We start from the raw sequence: 27114 nt of genomic DNA on the forward strand, positions 1-27114 counted from the left end.
TGTTTTCTTAATTTCTGCTTCTGCTGCTTTGTTACTGGGGTATAGAATTGCAGCATGATTCTGTAGACTGATTTTGTATCCTGCAACTTTACTGAATTCATGTATCAGTTATAGCAGTTTTTTGGTGGAGTCTTTTGGGACTTCTACATATAATATCATGTCATCTGCAAATAGTGAATGTTTTACTTTTTCCTTACTGATTTGGATGCCTTTTATTTCTTTTTGTTGTTTGATTGCTGTAGCTAGGAGTTCCAGTACTATGTTGAATAACAGTGTTGAGAGTGGATATCCCTATCTTGTTCCTGACCCTAGAGAAAAAACTCTGTTTTTTTTCCCATTAAAGATGATATTAACAGTGGGGTTTTCATACATGGTGTCTATTATGTTGAGCTATGTTACCTCTAAACCTACTTCGTCAAGGTGTTTATCATGAAAGGATGTTTTACTTTGTCAAATGCTTTTTCTTGCATCTGTTGAAATCAAATAGTTCTTTTCCTTTCTCCTATGGATGTGATGTATCACATCGATTGATTTGTGAATATTGAACTACCCTTATAAGTCAGGAATAAATCCCACTTGACTGTGGTGAAAGAGTCTTTTTTTTTTTTTAATTTTTTTTTTAATTTTTATTTATTTATGATAGTCACAGAGAGAGAGAGGCAGAGACACAGGCAGAGGGAGAAGCGGGCTCCATGCACCGGGAGCCCGATGTGGGATTCGATCCCGGGTCTCCAGGATCGCGCCCTGGTCCAAAGGCAGGCGCCAAACCGCTGCGCCACCCAGGGATCCCTGAAAGAGTCTTTTAATGTATTGGATTTAGTTTGCTAGTATTGTGTTGAAGAGTTTTGCATCTGTGTTCATTAGAGATACTGGCTTGTCATTTCTTTTTTTTTTTTTTTTTTTTTTTCATTTCTTTTTTAGTGGTGTCTTTATCTGGTTTTAGTATCAGGATAATGCTGGCCTCATGGAAGGAAAACTTCCAACTTCATTATTTTTCCGTTTGTTTTTTGGAATAGTTTGAAAAGAATAGGTATTAACTCTTCTTTAAATGTTTGGTATAGGGAATCCCTGGGTGGCTCAGCAATTTAGCACCTGCCTTTGGCCCAGGGTGTGATCCTGGAGTCCTGGGATCGAGTCCTACGTCAGGCTCCCTGCATGGAGCCTGCTTCTCCCTCTGCCTGTGTCTCTGCCTCTTTCTCTGTGTCTCTCATGAATAAATAAAATCTTAAAAAAAAAAAACAAAACTTGGTATAATTTGCCTGTGAAGCCATCTGATGGTCCTGGACTTTTGTTTGTTGGGAGTTTTTTGATTGCTGATTCAATTTCTTTGCTGGTAATATGTTCAAATTTTTCTATTTCTTCTTGATTCAGTTTTGGGAAGTTCTGTATTTCTAGGAACTTAATCTGTTTCTTCTAGGTTGTCCAGCTTGTTGGCAAATAGTTTTTCATGACATTCTCTTATGATTGTTTATATTTCTGTGGTGTTTGTTGTTATTTCTCCTCTGTCATTTTCATTTTATTTATTTAGTCCTTTCTCTTTTTTTCATGATAAGTCTGGCTACAAGTTTATCAGTTTTGATTTTTCTTTTTTTTTTTTAAGATTTTATTTATTTATTTATTCATGAGAGACAGAGAGAGGAAGAGAAAGAGAGGCAGAGACACAGGCAGAGGGAGAAGCAGGCTCCACGCAGGTAGCCTGACGTGGGACCCGATCCCGTGTTTCCAGGATCACACCCTGGGCTGAAGGTGGTGCTAAACCGCTGAGCCCCCCAGGCTGCCCAGTTTTGATTTTTTTTCAAAGAGCCAGCTCTTGGTTTCATTGATCTGTTGTATTATTTTTTAGTTTCTATATAATTTATTTCTGTTCTGATTTATATTATTTCCTTCCTTCTGCTGGTTTTAGGTTTTGATGGTGGTTCTTTTTCTAGCTCCTTAGGTGCCCAAGAGTAGATTATTTGAGATTTTTCTTGCTTCTTGAAGTAGGTCTGTATTCCTATAATCTTTCCTCTTAAAACTGTTTTTGCTGTATCCCAGAGCTTTTAAACTGTTGTGTTTTCATTTTCATTTGTTTCCATGTATTTTTGATTTTTTTCTTTTATTTCCTTGGTGACCCATTCATTTTTAGCAGCATGTCATTTAGCATTCATGTATTTGTGGGCTTTTCAGATTTTATCCTGTGATTGACTTCTAATTTCATAGCGTTGTGGTCAGAGAAGATGCATGGTATGACTGGTCTTTTTTTTTTTTTTTTTTTTTTTTAAGATTTTTATTTACTCATGAGAGAGAGAGAGAGAGAAGCAGGCCTCTCACAGGGAGCCCGATGCGGGACTCGATCTCGGGACTCCGGGATCACACCCTGAGCCAAAGGCAGTTGCCTAGCCAGTGAGCCACCCAGGTGTCCCAACTTTGCCCAACCAGTGAGCCATCCAGGTGTCCCAACTTTGGTCTTTTTAAATTTGTTGAAGCTTGTTTTGTGGGCTAATATGTGATCTGTTCTGGAGATTATTGCATGTGTATTCTGCTGTTCAGGAAGGAATGTTCTGAATATATTCATTAAATCCATTTGATCCAGTGTGTCATTCAAAGACATTGTTTCCTTCTTGACATTCTGTTTAAAAGACCTGTTTGTTGATGTAAGTGGGATGTTAAAGTCTCCTACTATTATTGCATTGTTATTTGTTCCTTTATGTTATTAACTGTTTTATTTATTTAGGTGGTCCCATGTTGGGTGCATAAATACTTACAATTGCTTTATCTTCTTGTGGATTGTCCCTTTTATTATTATATAGTGTGCTTCTTTTTCTCTTTTTACAGTCCTTGTTTTTAACATCCATTTTGTCTCATATAAATATTGCTACTCAGGCTTTCTTTTGACATCCATTTGCATGATGAATATTTTTCCTAATTTGCAGGTGTCTTTTTTTTTTTTTTTTTTTTTTTTTTTTTTGCTTTTTTTTTTTTTGCAGGTGTCTTTAGGTCTAAAATGGGTCTTTTGACACACCTGGGTGGCTCAGTGGTTGATTATCTGCCTTTGGCTCAGGTCATGATCCCAGGATCCTGAGACTGATTCCTGCATCAGGCTCCTCACAGGGAGCCTGCTTCTCCCTCTGCTTATGTCTCTGCCTCTCTCTGTGTCTTTCATGAATAAATAAATAAAATCTTTAACAAAAAATAGTAAAATGACTTTTTTTGTAGGCAGCATATAGGTGGATCTTGGTTTTTTATCCATTATGTCACTCTGTGTCTTTTGATTGAAGTATTTAGTTCATTTACATTCAAAGTAATTATTGATAGGTATGTGTTGATTTTATTACTCATGTTATTACTTGTTTTGTGGGGTTTTTTTGTTTGTTTTTTTAAAGATTTTATTTATAAGAGACACAGAGAGACAGAGACAGAGACACAGGCAGAGGGAGAAGCAGGCTTCATGCAGGGAGCCTGATGTGGGCTGAAGGCGGCGCTAAACCGCTGAGCCACCTGGGCTGCCCTTTTGTTTTGTGGTTGTTTTTGAAGATTTTCTCTGATTGTTTTTTCTTGGTTTGCTGGTTTTCTTTAATGATATATTTGGATTTTTGTCTTTATTCTTGGCAAAATTATTAGTGGTTTTTGATTTGTAGTTATCATTAGATTTATATGTAACATCTACATGTAGCAGTCTAATATATGAAGTGGGTGATTAAGTTTTAATTTCTTTACTCCTCCCCATGTTTTAGGTATGTGGTGTCATATTTTACATCCCTTTGTTTTGTTTCTTGGCTGATTTTTGCAGAATTACTCATTTTTACTGCTTTTTCCTACCTTCATATAATCATTTTTGGTCTTTCCACTCAAAGAGTCCCATTTAATATTTCTTGCGGGACTGGTTTAGTGCCCACAAACTCCTTTAGTTTTTGTTTATCTGGGGAACTCTTTCTCTCCTTCCATTCTGAATGATAGCCTTGTTGGATAGAGTATTCTCGGCTGCAGGTTTTTCCCATTCAGAAATATATACTTTGAATATATTATGCCACTTCTTTCTGTCTTAGAAAATTTCTGCTGAAAAATCTACTGATAGCCTTATAGGGGTTTCTTTTGTATGTAACTGTCTTCTTCTGTCTTGTTGCTTTTAATAGTTATTCTTTATCACTATATTTTGTCATTTTAATTACAGTATGTTTTGGTGTATATCTGCTTTTGTTGTTTTTTTGGGGGGGGGTTCTCTGTACCCCTGAATCTGGGTATCTCTTTCCTTCCCCAGGTTAAGGAAGTGTTCAGTTATTATTCAAATAAATTCTCTGCCCCCTTTTCTCTTCTTCTGGAATCTCTGCAATATAAACATTATTATGTTTGATGTAGTTACTGAGTTCCCTAAGTCTGTTCTCATCTTGCATAATTCTTTTCTCTGTCTTTTGTTCAGCTTGATTACTTTCCATTACTCTTCTTCCAGGCCATTAATTTGTTCCTCTGCTTTTTCCAGCCTGTTCATTCCATCAAGCATGTTTCTCATTTTGTTTATTGAGTCCTTTATCTCTGCTGTGTTATATCCCTTATCTCTGTGTTAATGGTCTCACTAATGTCTTTTCTGAAATCCAGTGAGTATCTTTATGATACTTGCTTTAAATTCTCCATCAGTCATGTTACTTAAAACTGTTTTTGCTTAGATCTCTGGCTGTGTCTTCTCATTTAGTCTAAGTCTTTGTGCCTATTTCTTTGTGTTAGGAAAGTTACCATGGCCCCTGGTTCTTGAAAGTAGTGGCCTTATGAAGAAGAGGTTCTGGGGGCACCTGGCTGGCAGGCTCACTACTTAGTGGGGAGTCTGCTTCTCCCTCTGTCCCTCATCCCACTGTACCTGCGCTCTCTCTTTCTCATGCATCCACATTCTCTCTCAAATAAATAAAATCTTTAAAAAAAAGAGAGAAAAAAAAATAAAAAAAAAAAAAATAAAAAAAAGAGAGAGAGTTCCTGTAGTGCCCAGCAGTGTAGTATCCCCTGTTCCCCAAAGGCCTGGCACTTCTAGGATGTCTCCAGTGTGTGCTATGTTCATTCTGCTGTTGTATTTTGGTCACTTTATCTTTCATCCAGTTGTCTGCAGAGACTCTCTTTGCCTATTGTGGGCAGTGTTTGGTCCCTGTCTTGAATGTGACAACTTTTTTTACTAGATGTGCTCTGGTCTGCTAGTAAAATGAGATGTGTTACTGCTGCCACCTGGAACCAAGGTCTCACAAAACACCCTGGTGAGAAGACGTGTTGGCAGGAGTTTGGGCTGGTCTTCTGAGCAGAGGGACCTGCCACACTGGGACTGAGGGAAGTGTAACTGGGAAGGGTGGTTATTCCAGAGCACAAGGCAGTTTGGTGTAAGTAAGCAAGTTAGATAGTGTGGGTACTGCACTGATTCCCACAAGTGTCTCTGTGTTTATGCTGAGGGTGAAAGAGGACAGTGGTGTTGGCCAGTTCCTTCATTCCTTAGGGGGTCTCTCCCTGAATAGTTTCTCTGGGCCATGCTTCGAGGTGAGCAACTAATCTCCCTGCTGTGTGCCCCAGGCCTTCTTCAGATGGCTGTTTGCCCTGTCTTTTCTCCAAGAGCCCCACTGGTGTCTTTGGAGCTCTACCAGAGCCAAGCACTCTGACCTTTAAAACTCCAGGGTTTAAGTGCCCTTGGTTGTAAGAACTCATGAAATTTGGACCCTTTTGCTTTCCAAGCCAGTTGCTCTGGGAATTTGTCTTCCCCACACACTGTCCCGTGTGCTAATTTGTCTCTCACCCTTCTCTGACACTACAGCTCCCTCCCCACAGCAGTTGCCACTGCTCTTCCAATCTGGGTCTTTGCACTTCCTGCCTGGGTAATTCCTGCCTTCTTCATTTGGCTTCTTCTCTCCCTTCAGTTGTGGAGTTTGTTCTGCCATCCTCAGATTGATTATAGGATATTTAGGATGATTTGATAGTTGTCTTGTTTTTAGGGGGATGAGGAGAACCTAGAGTCCTCCTACTTGGCTGCCATCTCCCTTCTCTCTTCTGATGTGTAGTTATTTTTATATTTTGTTGAATTTTATTTGTAATATTTCATTGTTTTTATGTATCTATTCATGAGAGATATTGGTCTGCAATTTTCTGCTTTTGTACCATTTTTATTTGGTTTGGTGTCAGGGTAATACTAATTTTACAAAATGAATTGGGGATATTTTTCTGTACTTTTGAAGAGATTGTGGAGAATTGATGTAAATTCTTATTTAAACATTTGGTAGAATTTATCAGTGAAACTATATTGGCATAGAGATTTCCTTTTAGTGAGTTTTTAAATTACAAATTTAATTTTTGATATCTGCAGGGTCTGTATTGTTATCCTTGGTTTTGTTTCTAATACTGGTAGTTGCTATAAATTTTTCTTTCAGTGCTGCTTTTTTGTGTGTTCAAATTTTTGATATGTTGTTTTTTTCATTTTCATTCAGTTTAGTGCATTTAAAAATTTCCCATGAGTCTGTTCTTTGATCCGTGGATTATATAGAAGCGTGTTATTTAGTTTCCAGATGTTTATTGTTTTTCTTATTTCTAATCTCTAGTATGATTCCAATGTGGTAGAAAACATATCTTTTATTATTTCAATTCTCTTAAATATTTTGAGGTTTGTTTTGTGGCCCAGGATATGGCCTGTCTTGGTGTATGTTCCATGAATCCTTGAAATGAATTTGTGTTCTGCTTTTGTGTGAAGGGTTTATAAACTGACCATATCCCATTGGCTGATGATACTGCCGAGTTCTCTATCCTTGCTGATTTTCTATTTCAGTCATTTATTTACAGAAGGATGTTGAGGTTTCCAGCTGTAGTTGTGGATTTCTTTATATCTGTTTTCAGATTTCTTTATATCTGTTTTCAGTTCTATCAGAATTTGGTCCTTGTATGTTGCAGCTTTGTTGCTTGGTACAAATACATTTAGGATTGCTATAGATGGATATATATTTTGATGGAATTTTTATAATGTCTATTCTCTGGTAGCTTTCTTTGCTCTGAAGTCTGCTTTATCTGCTATTAATATAGCTGTTTTTACGTTCTTTGAATTAATAAACATTAATTATGTTTTGCATGGCATATCTTTTTCATCCTTTTTCCTTTGGCCTGCCTACATTGTTACATTTGCCCTGAGTTTCTTGTAGATATCATATGGTTGAGCCATGTTTTTTTTCTTTTTTTTTTTTTTTTAAGATTTTATTTATTTATTCATGAGAGACACAGAGAGAGAGTGGCAGAGACACAGGCAGAGGGAGAAGCAGGCCCCATGCAGGGAGCCCGAAGTGGGACTCGATTCCGGGGCCCCAGGATTACACCCTGGGCCGAAGGCAGGCGCTAAACCGCTGCGCCACCCAGGGATCCCTAAGTCAGGTTTTTTTTTTTTTTTTAAGGATTTTATTTATTCATAAGAGACGCAGAGAGAGAGGCAGAGACATAGAGGGAGAAGCAGGCTCTCACAGGGAGCCTGATGCGGGACTTGATCCCCAGACACAGGATCATGCCCTGAGCCAAAGGCAGACGCTCAGCCGCTGAGCCGCCCAGGCGCCTCTCAGTCATGTTTTTCAATCTACGTTGCTAATCTGGGTTTTTTAATTGGTGTATTTAAGAACATTTACATTTAAGTTTATTGACAGATCAGGACTTAAGTCTGTCCTTTGTGATTTTTTTTAAGGTTTTATTTACTTATTTTACGGAGAGAGAGACAAGTGGGGGGAGGGAAAGAGATGAGCAGACTCCATGCTGAGCATGAAGTTTGACACAGGCTCGATCCCAGGACTCCGAGATCACAACCTGAGCCAAAACCAAGAGTCAGATGCCTCTGAGTCAGATCACAACCAACTGAGCCAACCAGGTGCCTCTTTTCTTCCTTTTAGATGTTGTAGGGTTTCTTTCTTTCTTTCTTTCTTTCTTTCTTTCTTTCTTTCTTTCTTTTTAATCATTTCGTTTTTGTTGAGAGAACTTCTCTTAGTCATTCTTTTAGGGTATGTCAGCTGGTGACAAATTTTCTTAGTTTTGCTTCATCTGAGAATGTCTTGATTTTGCCTTCATTCCTGAAAAGTGTTTCCACTGTACGTAGGATTCTGGGTTGACAGTCTTTTTCTTTCAGACCTTAAAAATTGGTTTGGCACTTCCTCTGGCCTCTATGTTTTTTTTATCTGAAATATTCAGTCATTTTTCTTTTGTTTATTTCATACACACACTTTTATAGGTAAGGTATTGTTTTTCTTTCACTGCTTTCAAGATTCTGCCTTTTGTTTTCAGGAGGTTAATTTGGATATATTTTGGCATAGATTTCCTTTTCCCCTGTTTGGAGCTTGCTCAGCTTCTTGAATCTATAGAGACTTCTTTAACCAAATTTGGGAAATTTTCAGGTTACATTTCTTGTAATATTTTTTGAGTGCAGCCTCATCTCTCCTCTCTTTCTGGGAATCTGATGACATGTGTGCTAGATGTTTTGTTAGAGTCCCACAGGTCCCTAATGCCCTGTTCATTTTTCCCTCAGTCTGTTTTCTCTCTGTTATCCAGAGTAGATAATTTCTATTGTTCTGTCTTCATGTTTACTGCTTCTTCTGTGATCTTCATTCTTCTGTCTAGCTTACCTACTAAGCTTATTTTGTTATTGTATTTTTCATTTCTCAAGTTTCATTTTTGTTTTTTTATGTTTCCTATTTCTTTGTTGAGTCTATATTTTTTATTTGTTTCTAGTGTGATCATAATTATTTGTTGAGCCATTTTTATCATGGCTCCTTTAAAACCTTTGTTAGATAATTCTAACATCTCTCACCTCAGTGTTGGCCTCTTTTTATTGTCTTTTTTCACCCAGTTGAGAAATTCTTGGTTCTTGGTATGATGAGTGATTTTCAGCTGAAACCTGGACATTTTTGCATTAGAAATTTTATGTGGATCTTATCTAATGATTTTTTCAGCTGGCTTTCTATGATACCACTCTGGCAAAGGAAGTTGTGTTAGAGTGAAATAGAAATCCAGCTTCCCTATTCCATTGACACTCATGGTATATGGGGCAGGGAGTTTGGGATTCCTCAGTCCTGCTCCCCGCCTGGTTTCCATTGACACCACAGTGGCTTTGTACTACTGGGTGATGATGAAAGTCCTGATTCTGAAACTACTCCAGTGGAGAATTAGAGGGAGTCTTCTTTACTACCGGGGGAGGGGGATAGAAGTCTAGGCTCCTAACTTGATCTATGCTGTGGGATTCGGTGTGGTTTGTAATCACCCAGTGTGGATGAAAGGTCCAGCTCCTAATCCATCGTCTTTAACATTGTTCCAGTGGGTGAGTTGGGATGCCTCATTACAGCCTGGCAAGTGGAAGTTTAGCCTATCGACTTGGCCTTTGCTGGTCCAGGGGTCGGGGGTCGTAGTTTTTCTGTGGTTGTGGTTAGAGTAGAGAATTACTGTCTAAAAGTTCACTGTCTCACTTCCTGGTCTTTTGGCAGAAGAAAGCAGGCTTTTACTGGGGCTTTGTTCTATTTGTTGGTGTTTCCAGGTTGCTGGCCTCTTCAGCCCTGGACTGTAGGAGGCACAGAGAAAACCTAGGGAACATACCACAGTGTCATTCCTGGGGTTCCAGAGTCACTAGCTTGTCTTTTCCTCTCTCTCATGGCTTTCTTCTGTTTACTTTACATCCAGTGTCCAGGACTTGTGTACTTATGAAGGGAGGAGGGAAAGGAACTTCTATTCCATCTTCTCTGAAGTGAGAGTCTGTCTCATCTTTGCTTTTGAAAGATGTTTTCATGGGGTATAGAACTCTGTGTTGACATTTTTATCCTAATACCCAGATGTTACTGCACTGTCTTGTGTTGTTTCTGACAGGAAGTCTGTTGTCAATTTTACCTTTGTTTCTGTGTACATGTTTTTACTACTAACTGCTTTTATGATGCTCTCTTTATTACTGTTCTCAGCAGTCTGACTGGGTGGTTCCTTGTGTGGTTGTCTTTTGTCATCTTCTGTTTGGGATTTGTCGATGTTCTCAGATCTGTAAATGTACTGTTTCAAATTTGTGTGACTCTGGTCATTGGGAAAAAAAACCTCTTTTATTTCTGTAGTTAGAACACTATTAACCTTTTCTGGTGTATAGTTCTATGAATTTTAACACAGGTATAGATTCATGTAAACTACCACCTCTTCAGGACACAAAACTGTAGAATCACTCTAAAAATCTCCCTTATGCTCTCTGTAGACAGTAATTATTTCCTGAGCTATTTGTTCTGTCCTTTCAGACTCCCAATCACAAGTATATTTAGGAACTAACAGGAAGGAGTCCCACTGCTTACTGATTATCAGCTTATCTGTTTGTTGTTGTTGTTGTTTGGGATTTCTGTGTTTCATTATGGATGATTTCTGCTGTTAAATCTTCAGGTTCACTGATCCTTTCTCCCCTTCTGTCTAATCAATTGTTAATCTCTCCTGGTATATTATTCATCTCAGAGATTCTACTTTTCATCTATAAAGTACATTTGGCTCTATTTCCATGGCTCCCTAACATGCTCGTGCTCTTTTCTGACTCCTTGAACATGTGACTATATGTATGATGTCTTTTTTAATGTCATTGTCTTTTGATTTTATTATCTGCCATTTCTGGGTCTGTTTCTGTTTATTTTCTCCTTGTTATGTCATTCTTGCATCTTTGTGTGCCTTGTGGTCTTTGATTAGAACTTTATTTATGTTCTGTGATGCTGAAGGGTTTTTAAAAAATTATTATTATTATAAATATTTTTGAGCTTTATTCTGGGACACAGTTAAGTCAGTTGGAAATGATTTGAACCTTTCAAGACTTTTTTTTTTAATTTTAGCAACTTTCTTTTCTTTTTTTTACTATTTATTTATTTATGATAGTCACACAGAGAGAGAGAGAGAGAGAGAGAGAGAGAGGCAGAGACATAGGCAGAGGGAGAAGCAGGCTTCATGCACTGGGAGCCTGACGTGGGATTCGATCCTGGGTCTCCAGGATTGCGCCCTGGGCGCGATCCTGGGTCTCCAGGATTGCGCCCTGGGCCGAAGGCAGGCGCTAAACCGCTGTGCCACCCAGGGATCCCCCTTTCAAGACTTTTAAAGCTTTGTTAGGCAGATTCTGAGAAGCCTTTAGTTTAAGGTAGAGTTTCTCAGTCTCAGCACTATTGAAGTTTAGAACCAGATAATGCTTTGTTGTGGGGGCTGGCCTGGGCTTCTTGTAGGATGTTTAGCAGCATTTGTGGCCTCTACTCACTGGATACCAGTAGAACCAGTTAGTCATGAGCTAAGAATGGTTTTCACATTTTTTTTTTAAAGTTGTAAAAAGGAAAAGAAAAGAAGAAGAATATACAACAGAGACCCCTGTATGTGGCCAACAAGACCAGAATATTTGCAGAGTGGCTTTCAGCCTCTTGTATGGTGACATTTTTGTACTATTTTAGACAAATGGTGGTATAAGAGACAACTTATTTTTCTAGTATAAAGAGTAGTTAAGATTACAGGCTTTGAATATGAAGAAAATATTTGAGTCCAATATGTATCTTCCACTTAATTTGACATTGGGCAAAAATTTAACTGAGCCTCAGTTTCCTCTAAAATTGAGCCAGTATATACTTATCACCTGGGTTTGTTGGTGAATTAAATGAAAATGAATGAAAATATGTAGCTGAAGGTGTGACACACAGTAGCTGTTGCTGTTACTTCACTTCAGGCGTGTGCCCCTTATTTAAAATATTCTGTGATGTCTGTATGGAGTCATATTTTGCTAATTTGGAGGATTATGGTCTGTTATCTTTCAGGTCATGCAGAAGGATTTTGTATGATGTGTACAATGCAAGCACATATCACCCAGGCACTCAGTAATCCTGGGGATGTTATCAAGCCGATGTTTGTCATTAATGAGATGCGGCGTAAGTATCATCTGTAATAGTTTATGATAGTATTTATTAGGTAATTGGTCTTAATGGCATAATTGGTAAAAGACAAACTGCTGGTGTATTTTAGAAAACAAACATGTTTTATCATACATGGATATGTCTTTAAATAATAACATATTTTTAGTAAAACATATGCTATAGAAACATACTTTGAAACCTTAAATAATAATAAATATAATAAAGTATTCAGTTTAATATAAGAAAAAAATTTTTTAAACTTTTAAGTGAGTTCCATGCCTATGGCAAAGCCCAGTGTGGGGCTAGAACTCAAAGCTGTGAGATCAAGACCAGAGCCAAGATCAAGAGTCAGACTTTCCACTGACTGAGCCACACAGGCACCCCACAGATTAAAAAATTTTTTAAACTCACTTTGTTGGGATCCCTGGGTGGCGCAGCGGTTTGGCGCCTGCCTTTGGCCCAGGGCGCGATCCTGGAGACCCGGGATCGAATCCCACATCGGGCTCCCGGTGCATGGAGCCTGCTTCTTCCTCTGCCTGTGTCTCTGCCCCTCTCTCTCTCTCTCTGTGACTATCATAAATAAATAAAAATTAAAAAAAAAAAAATTAAAAAAAAAAATAAATAAACTCACTTTGTTAATAAAATAATTGATAAGTTTTACAGTGATTTTTCCCCAGATACTTGAATTACTATGCTGAGTTATAATGTCCCACTGATTTCTCCCCCCCCCCCCAATGATTTCTTTAAATAGTTTTGAATTCGTTTTAATTCAGTGAATGGGTAATTATGCTATGTATATATAGCATCAAGAATTATGAAACTAGTTAATTATATGTTTAAAGCAACAGTAGACTCATAACAGCAAATTTGTGGATAATTTCACTTTTTCTATTTAATTTTTAAATGACTTGAAAATTTTCTTCTGCATTATAATGACCCTGATAGGGTATGTGAAATGTTTTAATGCACTTTCTATATGTTTTTGTAATAACTTTTTACATCTTAATTAACTGAGTTAGGGAGAAAAATGCATACAAATAAAAAAGAAACCCTAACTGTTAATCTGGAATCTAGCAGGGTAATTATAGTGGTGGATAATTATACAATGACAATGTATAATCCTTTTGCCTAAAAAGCTGCCGAAGATTAAGAGGTGTTCTATTGGCCCTCGGCACTATTAACAGACCAGAGGAAACAACACAAACATTTTTTATTGTTGTTGTTAAAGATTTTATTTATTTATTCATGAGAGAGAGAGAGAGAGACAGAGACACAGGCAGAGGGAGAATCAGGCTCCATGCAGGGAGCCCAATGTGGGACTCCATCCCACACCCAGGATCACCCAGGCAGACTCTCAACCACTGAGCCACCCAGGCGTCCCCCGCAAACATTTTTTAAACAGTGTTGGATCCTGACAGAATCTTAGCTAGGGGAAATTTTATTTCTTTAGTGTTGTGTATATATAAGGAATGATTAATATTTTTAAACCTAGACTTTAAGAAAAGGTCATTGCTGTTTGTGTGCACATATATCCACAAGCTCACATAACACCCAGCACAGCCGGTGGGATTATGGGATTGCCACTTATGTATGCAACACTGGCAGAGCACCGGCACGTCATACGAGACAGCGAATATATATTCACATGGAGAAATTTCTCTATTCATGATTTATTGTGACATTGTCTATATCTTGTTGTTTGTTGTGTCATTTTGTCTTGCGGCTGTTTAGCCCATTAGAAACAGGGCTGCAGAACTGCTCTGTAACTGAGATGCTGAAAACAGTGTGTTCTGTGGGTTGTTGAGACAGAACTGAGATGGGTTCAGACTTTTATGTTTGCCGTGGATTCTCTTAGGGAGATATAGCACCAAATTTAATAAGATTGTATGTGCTAACATGTTTCGAACAAACATTTTGAGCATTTTGAACAAATTTTTGAGACAATACAGTTGAAGTTGAATTTATTCAAGGATAGTTTTTTAACCTGCTGCAAATCTGGAGTTTCTGGGCTCTTAGGAACTCTAGCCCATGTGCACTTGTAATGGTCTAAAAGGCATGGTACTAGCTGTTCTTAGGATAGTTTGTGTTAGTGCTATGTCCTCATAAAATAATTATCAGGTATTTTCTAACCGACAGATGGTCATTACTCTGGGAGTACAGCTGGGGCATATAATCTGTGATGATAAGGCTGATGTCTTTACTTAAACTTCACAGGTATAGCTAGGCACTTCCGCTTTGGAAACCAAGAAGATGCCCACGAATTCCTTCAATACACTGTTGATGCTATGCAAAAAGCGTGCTTGAATGGCAGCAATAAGTGAGTATAGCAAAGCATTAGTCATTTCTTCCCTTGGCATCACTGACCTATCAGTTCAGTTTTGCCTTTTATGATGAATGCACAGAGCTGTGTGTTTGCTTCACTCTGACTTTGCACTGCCTTTTCCTCAAATGATTTCCCTCATTTTAAAATGATTGAAACATTTTAAAGGGGTGCTTACTATAACAATTTGAATTTAATTACAGATGTCAAGAATTGGGTATTGATTTGGCCATTACTTAATTTCTGAGTAGCAGCATCCCTTTGCAGATCTACAACTAACCACTTCTCCTTTCTAGTTTCTCCAGCATTTTTTCTGCTCCTCTCCACCCTCTGAAATTTATGTGTGTTCCTTGTATCTTTCTTAGTTTGGTCAATTACCAATTCCTACAGTTTCTTCCTTAAAATCTAAATGCAGACTCAAGAGGAAGATTGCAAATACAACTAGATACCAAATCCTAACCCACTTGCTATTGTGTGAACACACTTGGTAGATCTGTTCTCATTCCCACTGTTGCTAGCCTGCCTTGACTGGGCTCTGCTCACTTGTATGACAGACCCCAGAGCAGAGAAGAATGCTCTCTACTCCCTGCCTTCTTCACCAGCCAGTCCACACACCCAGTGTCATAGGTGTACTGCTTGCTTCCAGGTCAAATTCCTGCTTCATGTCAAAGCCCTTCTCAGTACTGTCCTATCTCTTTCTGCTTCTCCCCAAACCCTCAGTGTGTTCTGGTCCAGGCAAGATGACACTCTGGCTGCCGTGCATACTGATGTCTTTTTATTCCGTGGCTTCCTGTTTGAATTCTTGTTCTTTTATAGATGTCCATGCTTTTAAAATTCAGTCATAGCATCTGTAATTTTTGTACAACTCTTGTCTCATATCACTGTTTGTTTTTTCAGATTAGACAGACATACCCAGGCTACCACACTTGTTTGTCAGATTTTTGGAGGATACCTAAGATCTAGAGGTAAAGTTTTATTTAAAGTTGTTGATAAAGTGATAATGAATATGGTTAGAAAAGTGCAGTAGGAAAGGTTTAGTACTGGAAAGTGTGTCTCCTGTCCCCCTCAGAGGCAGCCCCTGGCCCAGTTGATAGTATAGCTTTCCAGTACTTTCCTTCCTATGCATGAGAAGCCTGGGAGTATGTTAGATCTCTTTCCTTTTTCTCTTAACATGATAAATCTTTTTACGTTTTAGTACATGTAGGTAACACAATCTTTCACAGCTAAAGTAGAAATCTATTTACTTGAGTCCCCTAACAATGGATATTTAGGTTGTTTCTAATTCTTTGGTGTTGTTATTACCATTAGTCATTCATGGAACATCCTTATACATTGCCTTTATGTTCATGTAAAAGTGTCCAAGTAGGATGGATTCTTAGAATTTCTGCATTAAGGGGTACCTGTATTTTAAATTCTGATGCTCCAGATCATCCTTCCTAGAGGTTATACCAGTTTACATTCCAACCAACAGCATACGTGGGCTGCATTCATGACAGTTTGGCTCACACTGTGTGTAGCAATAAATTTTTTTGCCCAATCTGAAAGAAAAATGTACTTTATTTTGATTTTTTATTTTGAAATAATAATATTGTGTTCTGTCATTTCAGTAGTTGGTATTGCCAGAAGGATTACACTTTGCTTATTCTTTGCATTTTATTTTCATTTCAGTCAAGTGTTTAAATTGCAAAGGTGTTTCAGATACGTTCGATCCATATCTTGATATAACGTTGGAGATAAAGGTATGTTTGCTAATTGTAGTGATGAGGTTAGAAAGTCAAATTTTGTGTAACTTTTTCTGCAGTTCATTTATAACTTAGACTATAGGTACTAGAGAATGTGAATTGAAACATTTCCTGGGCCAAGATTGTATTTAGAGGGGATTATGTAAGATATGTAGCAAGTATCATACAGACTTAAGAGACTTCATCTTTTTTCTGCCCTTTGACTTTTCTCTTGATAGGTCATGATAAAACCAGAATCTGATGCCTGTATTAGCCCAATTTAGAGGATTGTCATTCTTCAGAAACTGTTTTGTTTCTTGCATTCTTTAAGCTATTTTTTGTTAAGCTTTTATTTTTCTGATGACAAATGTAATCCATGCACATGATAGAAATGAAGTGTTGCAGATAGGTAGAGGGTCCCATCCCTCAGGATGAACCCTTAACAATTTGATATAAACTGTTCCACACCTACTATTTACTGCTTATAAAAATAGGATTACACCTTAGGCCTGTTTGGCCACTTGCCATCTTCATGTAATTCTGCTTGGGGGCCTCTCTGTATGTATGCCTTGACAGTCGTGCCATAGTGCCCGGTGAGTGCAGACACCATGATGTACATGTCCGATTCCTTGCTGGTGCATATTTGGTTTGTTTCCAGTTTTATGCTATTTTAAATAGTGTTGTGGTGAGAACTTGTTTATACATCATTCACTTTTATCCGCATATTTTTTTTAACAAGGGGAAGATAATTTGATGTATACATGTATAAAAGTGAACATCATAATAAAAGAGAAATTTATTTCTACACAAAAATTCACATTTGCTTTAATACCTTTGAGATATCTTTTTTTTTTCTCTCTCAAGTGGCAGTGAGAGGTCACGTGGTGCTGATGCTGTTGTTTTCTTCCCAGGCTGCTCAGAGTGTTAACAAGGCATTGGAGCAGTTTGTGAAGCCGGAACAGCTCGATGGGGAAAACTCTTACAAGTGCAGCAAGTACGAGGATGTGACCACAGTGCTGGGGTGGGATGGGGGTAGCAGGGGGGTGGGGAGCACATAACAGTGGGGTAACTTGCTGTGGTGTTGGGGGTGTCTCAGGAACCCCCTCGAAACTCCCGTGAGCTCCTGTGGTGTCTGGGAAAACACCAGGTTTCCGTGCTCCCAGGGTTGGAGATGTGCACCTCTGTCCTTGGGAGGCTTGGTGTCCCATTACTGGGAAGGTTTGTGGGGGGCAGTCCACGGTAGCTGCCGTGTAGAAGGGTGCGGCCCAGATGATGTGTCTGTGGTAAGCAGCGTTTTCATGGACTCCTTGTTAGGAGAGGCAGTGATGGAGAGGGGTTTACCTTCTAGAGCGATGAAGGCTCTTCCCCTCTCATCCAGTTCTCACCCAGGATTGGGGTGGTATCTGCTGGAAACTTCTAGAGTTGATGATTGATTCATTGCTATATTTTCCTGTGAAATCAAGAGAGCCTCTATTTGAAGAAAGTCCTGCTTCACATGTTTTAATAGATTTTCATTTTAGAATCAGGTACTATGGGTGATCCTTATCAAATACTCAAGTCATTGGGGAATAAAGCTCCCCACAACCACAGGGACTTCTCCTACTCTAAGCTCCACAAATGTTCTAATCTTTACTTATATTCTTTTTGTATCTGGATAGGGATTTGTTTGCTAAGAATTATACTAGCTTGAAAACTGATTAGCTCTCCAGTTTGTTTTGAATTGGGAGAAGTCTGTAATCACCTGATTTTAAAATTATCAATGACTGTGGCTTCTCAGAAACTGTTCTAGCTTCCTTTTTACTTTCATGCTAATTGAGCAATCTCCCGTTATAAATTTTAGTGTTTTGATTGTTGATTGAGAGCCATGGTGTTTCTTAGCTAGTAGCTTTCTTTTAGGTTTGATGGAAATATTTCAGAGAAATAACAATGGAAAGACCAAGATACCAAAATGTGTGTGTGTGTGTGTGTGTGTGTGTATTAATCTTCTTAATCTTTTGTTTCTGTTTATTTCAAGGTGTAAAAAGATGGTTCCAGCTTCAAAGAGGTTCACTATACACAGATCCTCTAATGTTCTTACGCTTTCTTTGAAACGTTTTGCAAATTTTACTGGTGGAAAAATTGCTAAGGTATGTAGATAATATTAATAACCTTTTACATTGAGTCTCTCAGTAAATATCAAGGGCTATAAACGACCTAATTGAACAGTTCTGTTACCTGATTTCCTAAATTCTTCTAGTACTTAGTAGTGAGGAAAAAGCATTGAGCTAGTGGTAATGTGTTATGTGTGCTTGTGAGTGTATGTTGTTTCACCTTTAGCTGGTTAGACTTTCTGATGATAAAACTGGTAACTGTGATCTGCATGTGGGCTCTGTGATCAGGGAAGGTGGTGAGATACAGGGAGAGCTGGTGTTGTTTGAAATCCAAAGAGGATGCCACTGCTAGATCTCAACACTCTTTCGTTAGAGTTGATTTTCCTGTTTGTTCATATTTTCTGATAGTAACACACTGAATTTTCGTATTTTCTTTCTACTTTCTAAAATAGAAAATATCAGAAATCAGTAGTACGTAAGAGATCTAAACAATCCTTTCCCAAAGTAGTAAAACTCAGTGAGACAGAAGTCCAGAATTAGTGTTCCATTGCATCCTTGGCCTGTTCAGAGGATTCACTTCATGTAGATCCTTGTTTGCTGCAAAGAAATCAAGAATACAGTGGGAGCGCATGAAATAACTTGGGCTCCAGGCTAATTATGTCTTTTGAAATGTGGTTCAGTGTGTTAGGTTTTTGCTTGAACATCTGAGGGTACCGAGCCTTGTGCACAGGTCTCCACGTGGATATGCAGAATGATCTGGGCCTTCAGAAGTAACCTTCCTTTATCCTCTTTCCATCTCTGTTTAGGATGTGAAATATCCTGAGTACCTTGATATTCGACCATACATGTCTCAACCAAATGGAGAACCAATTATCTATGTTCTGTATGCAGTGCTGGTACACACTGGCTTTAACTGCCATGCTGGCCACTACTTCTGCTACATCAAAGTAAGCAGAGTTTACTGTTTTTAAAGTAGACTCTAAGGTAGCTCTGGCACTCTTAGGGGGCAAGGTGGGACTTCTACAGCTAAAATATGAAAGCCCATGTTTCTTATATTTCTCTTGCTCAGTGTTCCCTCTTTGTCTAATTATATCTGATTTCTCTTTTGTTGGCTCTCTTTTGCAGGCTAGCAATGGGCTTTGGTATCAAATGAATGACTCCATCGTATCTACCAGTGATATTAGATCGGTACTCAGTCAACAAGCTTATGTTCTCTTTTATATCAGGTATCATCAGGAAAACAGATTTTCACATTTTCTGTTATGTCATTTCTCTTCATCTCAACATATTTAAATTCAATTTTCGGTTATTTTTGAAACAGCAACTTAATGGTGCCAACAGAGTAAGGGAGGTAGTTTTGGGGTATGGATTAGGAGTTGGATTTAGCTTCCAGCTCCTTGGCAAGTTGACAGTGAAGCATGCCGAGAAAAGGGCATGGTGATGGCGTAGGAGGGTAGGCTGCTGCTGCTGGAAACACACGATGTGGGCCTGGGGGCTGAGGAGGCGATGTGTTAGAGGCCTTAGGAAGGGGCCTGGGTGTGGTCACCTCTCAACCACTGAGCATAGGCAGCCAGTCACCTTCCTGGGCACACCTGGGTTGGCACCAACTCACTTCTCTCTTGTTGCTGCTGCATACTCTGACTTCCCTAATTCCATTTCTGCAAGTATGTGGTCTTGGAAAAAAATCTGATATGTGCTCCAAGGTATATTGATTTATAATAGCTGAAAATTAAGAACATCCTAAAAATTCCAATATTAGCAGAATGAGCGTGTAAATTGTAGCATAATCCATAATAATTGGACTATTACACAGTTAAAAATAATTCTTATGATGCCTTTATTTTCTTTAACGATATGAGGAAGTGCTCAATATATATATGGAGGAAAAGCGGTTTGAAATCTTTTATACTGGTATTGAAAAAATCAATACAGGCTAAAGTTTGGAGGATATTGCAATAAATCTGGAGTAGATGCCTCTCATGGGTGAGATGAGTTACAATGTTTGTGTTTCTAACTTCTGAATACAGACTTCCTATAATGGGATATATTGATAATTAGAAAAATATAAATAAACAGAAAATAATTCCTTTCATCTCCAGATGTGGCATCTCCAGAATACACAATCAAAAATACGACTTGTATGGCTTTTGTTATATCCCTGTTGGAGCATCTGCCACTAACCTTGACCTAAGGGGATCCTATGCATAGCTCTGTGCACGGCAGTTTCTCAGTCTGTTCTCTGGGGGGCTACAGATGAATCTCTCCTAAGGTTGTGCCCTATGAAGCCCTAACCACTGTCACTTTCTGTCCCCAGGTCCCACGATGTGAAAAATGGAGGTGAACTCACTCATTCCACTCACAGCCCTGGCCAGTCCTCGCCCCGACCCGTGATCAGCCAGCGTGTTGTCAACAACAAACAGGCTGCGTCAGGGTTTATCGGACCACAGCTCCCTTCTCACATGATAAAGGTAACATTCCAGAGGTAGGATGTAATCTCTGTGGTAACTTTGGTATTGTTCAAAGCCTCTGGTTAGCACTGCTGTGGCTGCCATGTCCTTGTACAACTGAATTTCTTGTCAAAAAAGTTATTATAAAGTATTTTAAATATACAGAAAATCTCAGCATATGAATGTAATAAACAAGAAGAAAGTCTGAGTATAGGTATATTTAAATGCTAGAGATTTTTAGCTCTCACTTTGGACTTCCATTCTGTGAGTGGACTAAGTATTTGGGGATCCCTGATGGAGGCTGGAAACAGAAAGCAACCCTTTCACAAAGAATATTCTCAGTGTGTCCCTGTAGCCCTTTCAGGAGTGTGGTGTGTCCTGTCTGCCATCCGGCAGGTCGGACACACTTCCTGGGAGAATCGGAGGGATGCCTCAGTCACATGACACCCATATCTTCAGGAGGGAAGGCCAGATGTTCACTGGCCTTATGCAGTGATGATGGACAGCCTGTCTGCGAATGGAAGCACCCCTGCCACCTGCACCAAAGTGCTTAAGCCTTTCCGTTTGAGTGTGATTTGTTTTGAATCAGCAGATTGTCTAGTGTGCTGTTTTTTATGGATGTTGGAAAGTATTTGGGTTATAGTCAGAATCGCAAATCAAATGCCTCTGGGAGCTGGGCAGGTAATGGGTTCCTGCATTGGGCTCTTCTTAATAGTGGCGTCAGGACACCAGCCAGCTAGAGAGTATGTGTCCTGTGTGGAGAGGTGGCTAATATTGATTTTTCAAGGTTTTTTGTTTTCTTTCATGTGAAACCTTCCAAAGTTAAGTTTAGCAAATAAATCAGATATTTAAGAAAACTCTGTGAAGGCCAGGCACAACGTCTCTGTGAATGAGATCTCACCCCTGGCCACCAGTTTGCCTCTAGGATAGAGCTGCATAGGTGGAGTCTGGAGCAAAACAGCTCATGAGTAGGATTCAGAGGGGGCAGCACCCAAAGCAGCTCTTCTCTCTTTGCCCGTGCCACCCATCTCCCTGGCTCCTATGGTCAGTGGTAATTCCCCACTGGTGGGCAGTTCCTTCTGCCTATATAGCAGTGGGCTTCCAGGAAACCAGGCCGAGGAAAACATGTGACTCTGTGCCCAAGGGAGCCTGTTCATTTCTGTCAGATTGGAGCAGAGAGAATTTGGGCTGGGAGTTCTCAGAAATAGTTGTTGATTAATTACCAGAGAACACTGACCCATGGAAGGTTTATGGTGGTCAGAAGTAGATAGGAGGAAGAGGTGTTTCTAGGTGGGCGCCATGATATTCCAAAAAAGAAAAAAATGAGCAAAATGGGAAGGGCCTCCAGCCAGAGTGTTCTTTTGTCCATTTCTGGGGCTCTCACCAGCTGGGGTCTTCTTTCTTCCAGAACCCACCTCACTTAAATGGGACCGGGCCATTGAAAGAAGCGCCGAGTAGTTCCATGTCAAGTCCTAGTGGAAATTCCAGTGTCAGCCGGGCTGGTTCTGTTAATGCTTCGACTTCTGTGCAAAACTGGTCCGTTAACAGGCCTTCAGTGATTCCAGAACATCCCAAGAAACAAAAAATCACGATCAGTATTCACAACAAGTTACCTGTTCGCCAAGGCCAGTCTCAGCCTAACCTTCACAGCAGTTCTTTGGAGAACCCAAACAAGCCTGTTCCCTCTTCTACCGTTACCAATTCTTCTGCAATACAGTCTACCTCGAGCGCATCTACGACGGCAGTTTCTAGTAAAGTCACAAAGCAGATGACCCCGAGCGAGTCCTGTTCCAAGCCTGTGATGAATGGCAAGTCCAAGGTGAACTCCAGCGTCCTGGTGCCCTATGGTGCTGAGTCGTCTGAGGAGTCTGACGAGGAGGCGAAGGGCCTAGGCAAGGAGAATGGTCTCGGTACGATTGAGAGCTCCAGCTCTTCTGTGCAGGATGCAGAAGACGATGAGGCCTCTCCGCTCGAGCTTCGAGAACCTCTTGCTCTAAATGGTGCTGACGGTACAGACAGTGACCTGCAGGAAAACGGTCTGTCCTGTGATGGTGCCAGTTGCCAAGTCCCACCTGCGCTACACTCAGAAAATCCCTTTTCGAAGGCGAATGGTCTGCCCGGGAAGGTAAGTGTGTTGGGGGCCTGGGGGGCGGGGAAGTGGGTGGGAGGAGGGTAGGCTTGTGACTCTCAAATACAGCTGGCCACTGTCCAGCAGCAGCAGGATTTGAAAGAGCTGTGTTTTTTATTATAGTTGATGCCTGCTCCTCTGCCTCCTCTCCCAGAAGACAAAATCTTAGAGACCTTCAAACTCAGCAACAAGGTTAAAGGCTCAACAGAAGAAACCAGGTAAGACAATGACAGTGAGGAAAGGAAACCATGACCATGTGCATGCGCGCTGCTACTTTAACTCTGCACACATCTCATCACGAACCTTTTGGATCTTGGAATGATTTGAATCATGATCTAGGGAATTTGTTAAGTGCCTCTGAGAAAAGGAAAGGAAAAGTTTATTGGGAAAATTACCATTTTTCCATGAAAATGATGTCCTTGAGCTAACACTGTTCTCCTGCCCAGCCCTGTCTCTCTAGCTTAAGAACATTGCAGCATGCTTCCGAATCTGCCCCTAGCACTGTCTCACTTCATCCTTCAGTGACATATATATGAAGACTCACTAAGGTTGTAGGGCAAGATTTCTTGACTCCATCATGTTGCAAATATTTTATTCTGCTCCTTCAAGAATCCTTAAATTGCAATCATAGATACAGTCTGTCTCTACATTTAATGTTTTGTTTTACTTTTTAAAATCACATTTTCTAGGTATCATTTAACAGGAGTGAAAGACAGGAATATATAAGGCAGTGGCATTTGGGTTTGCACATGTCCGGGTGGACCCATGCTCCTGCACGATACCCCGTGCGTGTTTTTAGCTGCACACACATTTGCTGTGAGCCTCACTGTGTGGAATGTGGCTGGTGTCTGAAGCACAGTCTCACGCACACATTTCACGGTCAGGGGTATGATGTTCTCATGAGGGACTTTTGGTGACATTCTAATTATCTCTGGATTTACACAGTAGTTGTGTTCCTGGAAAATGTCATGTCCATGAAAACTGCCAATGATACCATAACTTGGGGTTTTCCCCCATGTGGACGTCAGGATGTGGGAAGTGGAATGCTAACTCTCTACATTCCACTCCCTGCTGCCTTCTTGGCTCCCTGCCTGCTGGTGCTAGTAGGGCTTCCCTATCTCTATGACAGCCCAGGATGCACCCCACATTTCAAAATGGCCCCTGGGAGGTGGGCTGTACTTCCTGAACAGTGGTCAGGAAGGTTTAGTTATTGAAATGGAGTGGAGCAAATCTGTAGGCAAAGAACACTCCTTTCCAGTTGACCTTCAAGAGGGGCCAGCGTAAACCCTGTCACTTCAGGGTTCCTTTTGTTCCACTTTCCTCTTGTTCCTTTCCTTGTCTAGTTTAGTTTGTCCTGTAACGTCTTGTACATGAGGATTACCTGTGTAGATGGTTATATACACAGAACCACACACAGACTATAACCTAGTGGATGCAGCTTTCCATGCTGGCTTGAAAATCTCATGGTCACACTCGAGGTAACTTGTCTGTACTGATCGCATCTGTGTTCTCTCTCCCAGGTATTCTCTCACTAACGTGGGGCCCCTGTGGGGCTTTCCTTGTTTGCTGGCAGTTTTCATTAACCTCGAGCATGCCTTGGGAGCTCTGTAGTGGTCAAGGGCACACAAAGTTCATGTACTGCAGGAAGGTTTTCTGAAATCTCACTAATTCCTCCCAGTTCGTAAGTTTCAAGGAGGCGTTGGTTCTGTTTGGAGGCAGTGACTCTACCTTTGAGGCTTGGGAGAAACACAGAGGAAAAGTTAGAGCCTTTGGTCATCATTTGATTTTTCTGATTATTTGCAGTTATTAAGAATTAGACGTGTATCTGAAAACAGAAGGAGCCTGATAACTGCAAGATTACCTGAAAAATGGGAAAGTAGATAAGCCTGATAGAGAATTTTGTATTTTAATTTAATGAGGAAAAGAGAAAATTTGAAGTTTCCAAAAATGATAAGCCTGGAGTTGGGCTCCTGCCAGATAGGTTAAAAGCATAGATTATTTAGTAAACAAATGTTTTGAAGTTTTTGTCCCTGTGGGCCATAAAGCAATCAAGCCAATGACTGACTTATTGATTTCTTTGTTTTGATGGGGCTGCAGTACACCTGGACCAGAGGAGAGTCCTGCAGAGGGTCCCGGTGCGGAAATGGAAGCTGGCAGCCCCTCTCCAGATCCCCGTGAGAAACTGGAGACACTCACAAATCTTAGCAGCAAGCTAAAGAAGGCTCTGCCACCCTTAGACCCCAGCGTCAAATCTACCAAAGAAGAAGTCTCTGACAACATTTTAGCAAAACCTGAGGAGTCTCTGCCTAGTGCCAACACTCTTTGCAGCAGCACCAAGAATACCACGGGGGACGATGTGCTCCCTAAACTATCTGGCCCTGGGGATTTGATGGACGACCAGAGCCGACCACCCCAGGCTGTACCTGGGGCATTCATAGAGAGCCCACAGGCCTCGGCTGCTGTGGAGACAGTGAGGGGTTCAAGCCCAAGTCCCCCAGTACGTTCCGAGGGGGCCTGTGAGCATGAACTCTTAGTCTACATCAGTCGAGACAAGTGCACGGACACGGAGGACCCTCTCAGGAGCACAGGCACAGCTGTTGAGGACTTGCCCTCTCCCCAAGTAGACAAGATGACAGAAAATCATTCAGAAGGGGGCCCCGAACAAAGTAACAGTGAGAAATGTGAAGAAAATAAGGTTGGACAGAAGGTTCCAGATCATTCTCCAGTTAAGGAAAAAATCAGTATCCTAAGAAAAGTTGATCGAGGACATTACCGCAACCGTAGAGACCGTTCCTCTAGCGGAGAACGTGCACGGGAGAGTAGGAGCAAAACAGAGGACCACTACCACAAAAAGCGCCACTCGTACCTGCGGGAGCGGGCCAAGCAGGACCGCTACAGGACGGAGCCCTGCGGAGGGGCCCAGCACCACCCCTGTCACAGTGAGCGGCTCAGCCCCGGTGAGTACCGCTCCCTGGGCCGGTACAGCCACCACCACCCCCGGAACCGAGGTGGGTCAGACCAGGACTGGAGCAGATACCACCACTCAGAGAGTGAGCACTCCTGGGGCCGGGAGAAATACTACCCGGCCAAACTGAGATGGGACAAGTGCAGGTATTACCACGACAGGTACGCCCAGTACACGGCCAGGGAGACGCGCGAGTGGAAGCCCTTCCACAGCGCCCGCGACTACGCCAAGGCAAGCCAGTACAGTAGCCGGCCCTCCAAGGACTACTACAAGGGGAGGAAGGGCTACGAGCCAGTCGCCAAGGGCAGGGAGCGGCACCACTTCAGTCCCCGGGCCGCCCCCCACGCCCTCCTCCCATACCCCGAAAAGTACCCCCATGAGAAAATTGCACTTGTAGCTGATGATGCCACCTGTAACCTCGCCGAGCGGTTTCATGAGCACGAGAACAGCAAGTCCCGGAAGCGGAGATATGACAGCATGGACGACAGCGATGGTCACATCGAGAAGAAGGCCTGGAGGGGCATACAGAAGGAGCCCTTGGAAGAGCCCAGAGCGAAAAAGCACAAAAAATCAAAGAAGAAAAAGAAATCCAAAGACAAACACCGCAGCCGGGATTCCAGGTGAGGGTGGCCTGCGTACGGTGGGAGAGGCCAGGCCGTCCCCATAGCCCGGCAGAGACCCACGCAGGGCAGCTCCAGCGGTGGTGGCAGCAGTGGCAGCTAGATTCGTATTTCCCATCCTGTGGGTTGTGACCTGCCACCTGCTAGATCTTGACCCAACTCTGTGCTGACACTCCCTTACTTCATGGTACCATAAAGTGCCTCAACCTCCCTTTGTGAGATGGTGATGCCAGTTTGGGTCCGTGCTTTCAGATCTGTGGGAGGAAGCATGCCACGGTCTGTACCTGAGAACTTGGGAGTCTTGGACTTCGTGACTGGGGTTAATATTCTTACTTGTCAGATGTAGTTACATTTTATTACCTGTTAATGTTTTCTTGCAACTCAGAGGCCACTGGGCGGCAGGTATAGGGAGCCCGTCCCCCGCTGCTGTGCCCACCAACGGCGTGGGTCTGAATGACCACTGCTTCCCTCAGCCTTGTCCATCTCTGGCTCCATTCTCTTGAAAATGACTTTTCAGTGACAAGATGCATGAGCACAAGCAGCAGTGCTCCGTACCCAACACTAGAGACTTCACGTCTGTTGAGATGGAAACCCTGGGGAAAGGTCACCAAGAGCCTTAGGGAGACACACGGTTACCCGAGGGAAAACCACCTTCCCTCCTGTGTGTCTGAGTCTCCTGGCGAAAGCGTATTTTCCCCTCACCCTCTAGTTTCAGGAAAAGGTAGTAAAGTCCTTCCTCTGGACTTGTGGCCAGCAGCTGTAGCTCCCGAGCGGAGCTCGAGGCAGTGGCAGGTGGGGTCCAGGTTGGTGAACTCATACCCTGGACCCCAACACTTCCTGCGGTGAACACAGCACTTTTGTACTTCGGTAGGCTCTTCACCGGTGTGTGCGTGCTGAGTGTCTGCTGTGGTGGGGGTAAAAGCCAAGGACCAGGCCTCTTGGAGGTGGTTTTGGTTTTTTGGTGGTTTGAGTTCTGG

At 41.3% G+C, this 27114-nt stretch overlaps 1 protein-coding gene across 3 annotated transcripts in view; it reads left to right on the plus strand.

Annotated features, from left to right (window-relative positions):
* The window catches only part of USP42 (ubiquitin specific peptidase 42), a 73366-nt gene that overhangs the window by 41464 nt on the left and 4788 nt on the right, over window positions 1-27114 (plus strand). For all 3 annotated transcript variants that reach the window (XR_005986926.1, XR_005986927.1, XM_041749951.1), the window contains 12 exons: window positions 11751-11861; window positions 14061-14163; window positions 15064-15131; window positions 15835-15905; window positions 16799-16881; window positions 17902-18013; window positions 18784-18924; window positions 19103-19203; window positions 20292-20445; window positions 21833-22549; window positions 22676-22770; window positions 24650-26137. Coding sequence is in view for 1 of the 3 variants with exons in the window: in XM_041749951.1 (XP_041605885.1) it covers window positions 11751-11861; window positions 14061-14163; window positions 15064-15131; window positions 15835-15905; window positions 16799-16881; window positions 17902-18013; window positions 18784-18924; window positions 19103-19203; window positions 20292-20445; window positions 21833-22549; window positions 22676-22770; window positions 24650-26137 (3244 nt within the window). In the remaining 2 variants the exon portion in view is untranslated. The remainder of the gene's footprint in view (window positions 1-11750; window positions 11862-14060; window positions 14164-15063; window positions 15132-15834; window positions 15906-16798; window positions 16882-17901; window positions 18014-18783; window positions 18925-19102; window positions 19204-20291; window positions 20446-21832; window positions 22550-22675; window positions 22771-24649; window positions 26138-27114) is intronic.

Source organism: Vulpes lagopus, chromosome 3, assembly GCF_018345385.1.
Source record: "Vulpes lagopus strain Blue_001 chromosome 3, ASM1834538v1, whole genome shotgun sequence".
NCBI classification, from domain to species: domain Eukaryota; kingdom Metazoa; phylum Chordata; class Mammalia; order Carnivora; family Canidae; genus Vulpes; species Vulpes lagopus.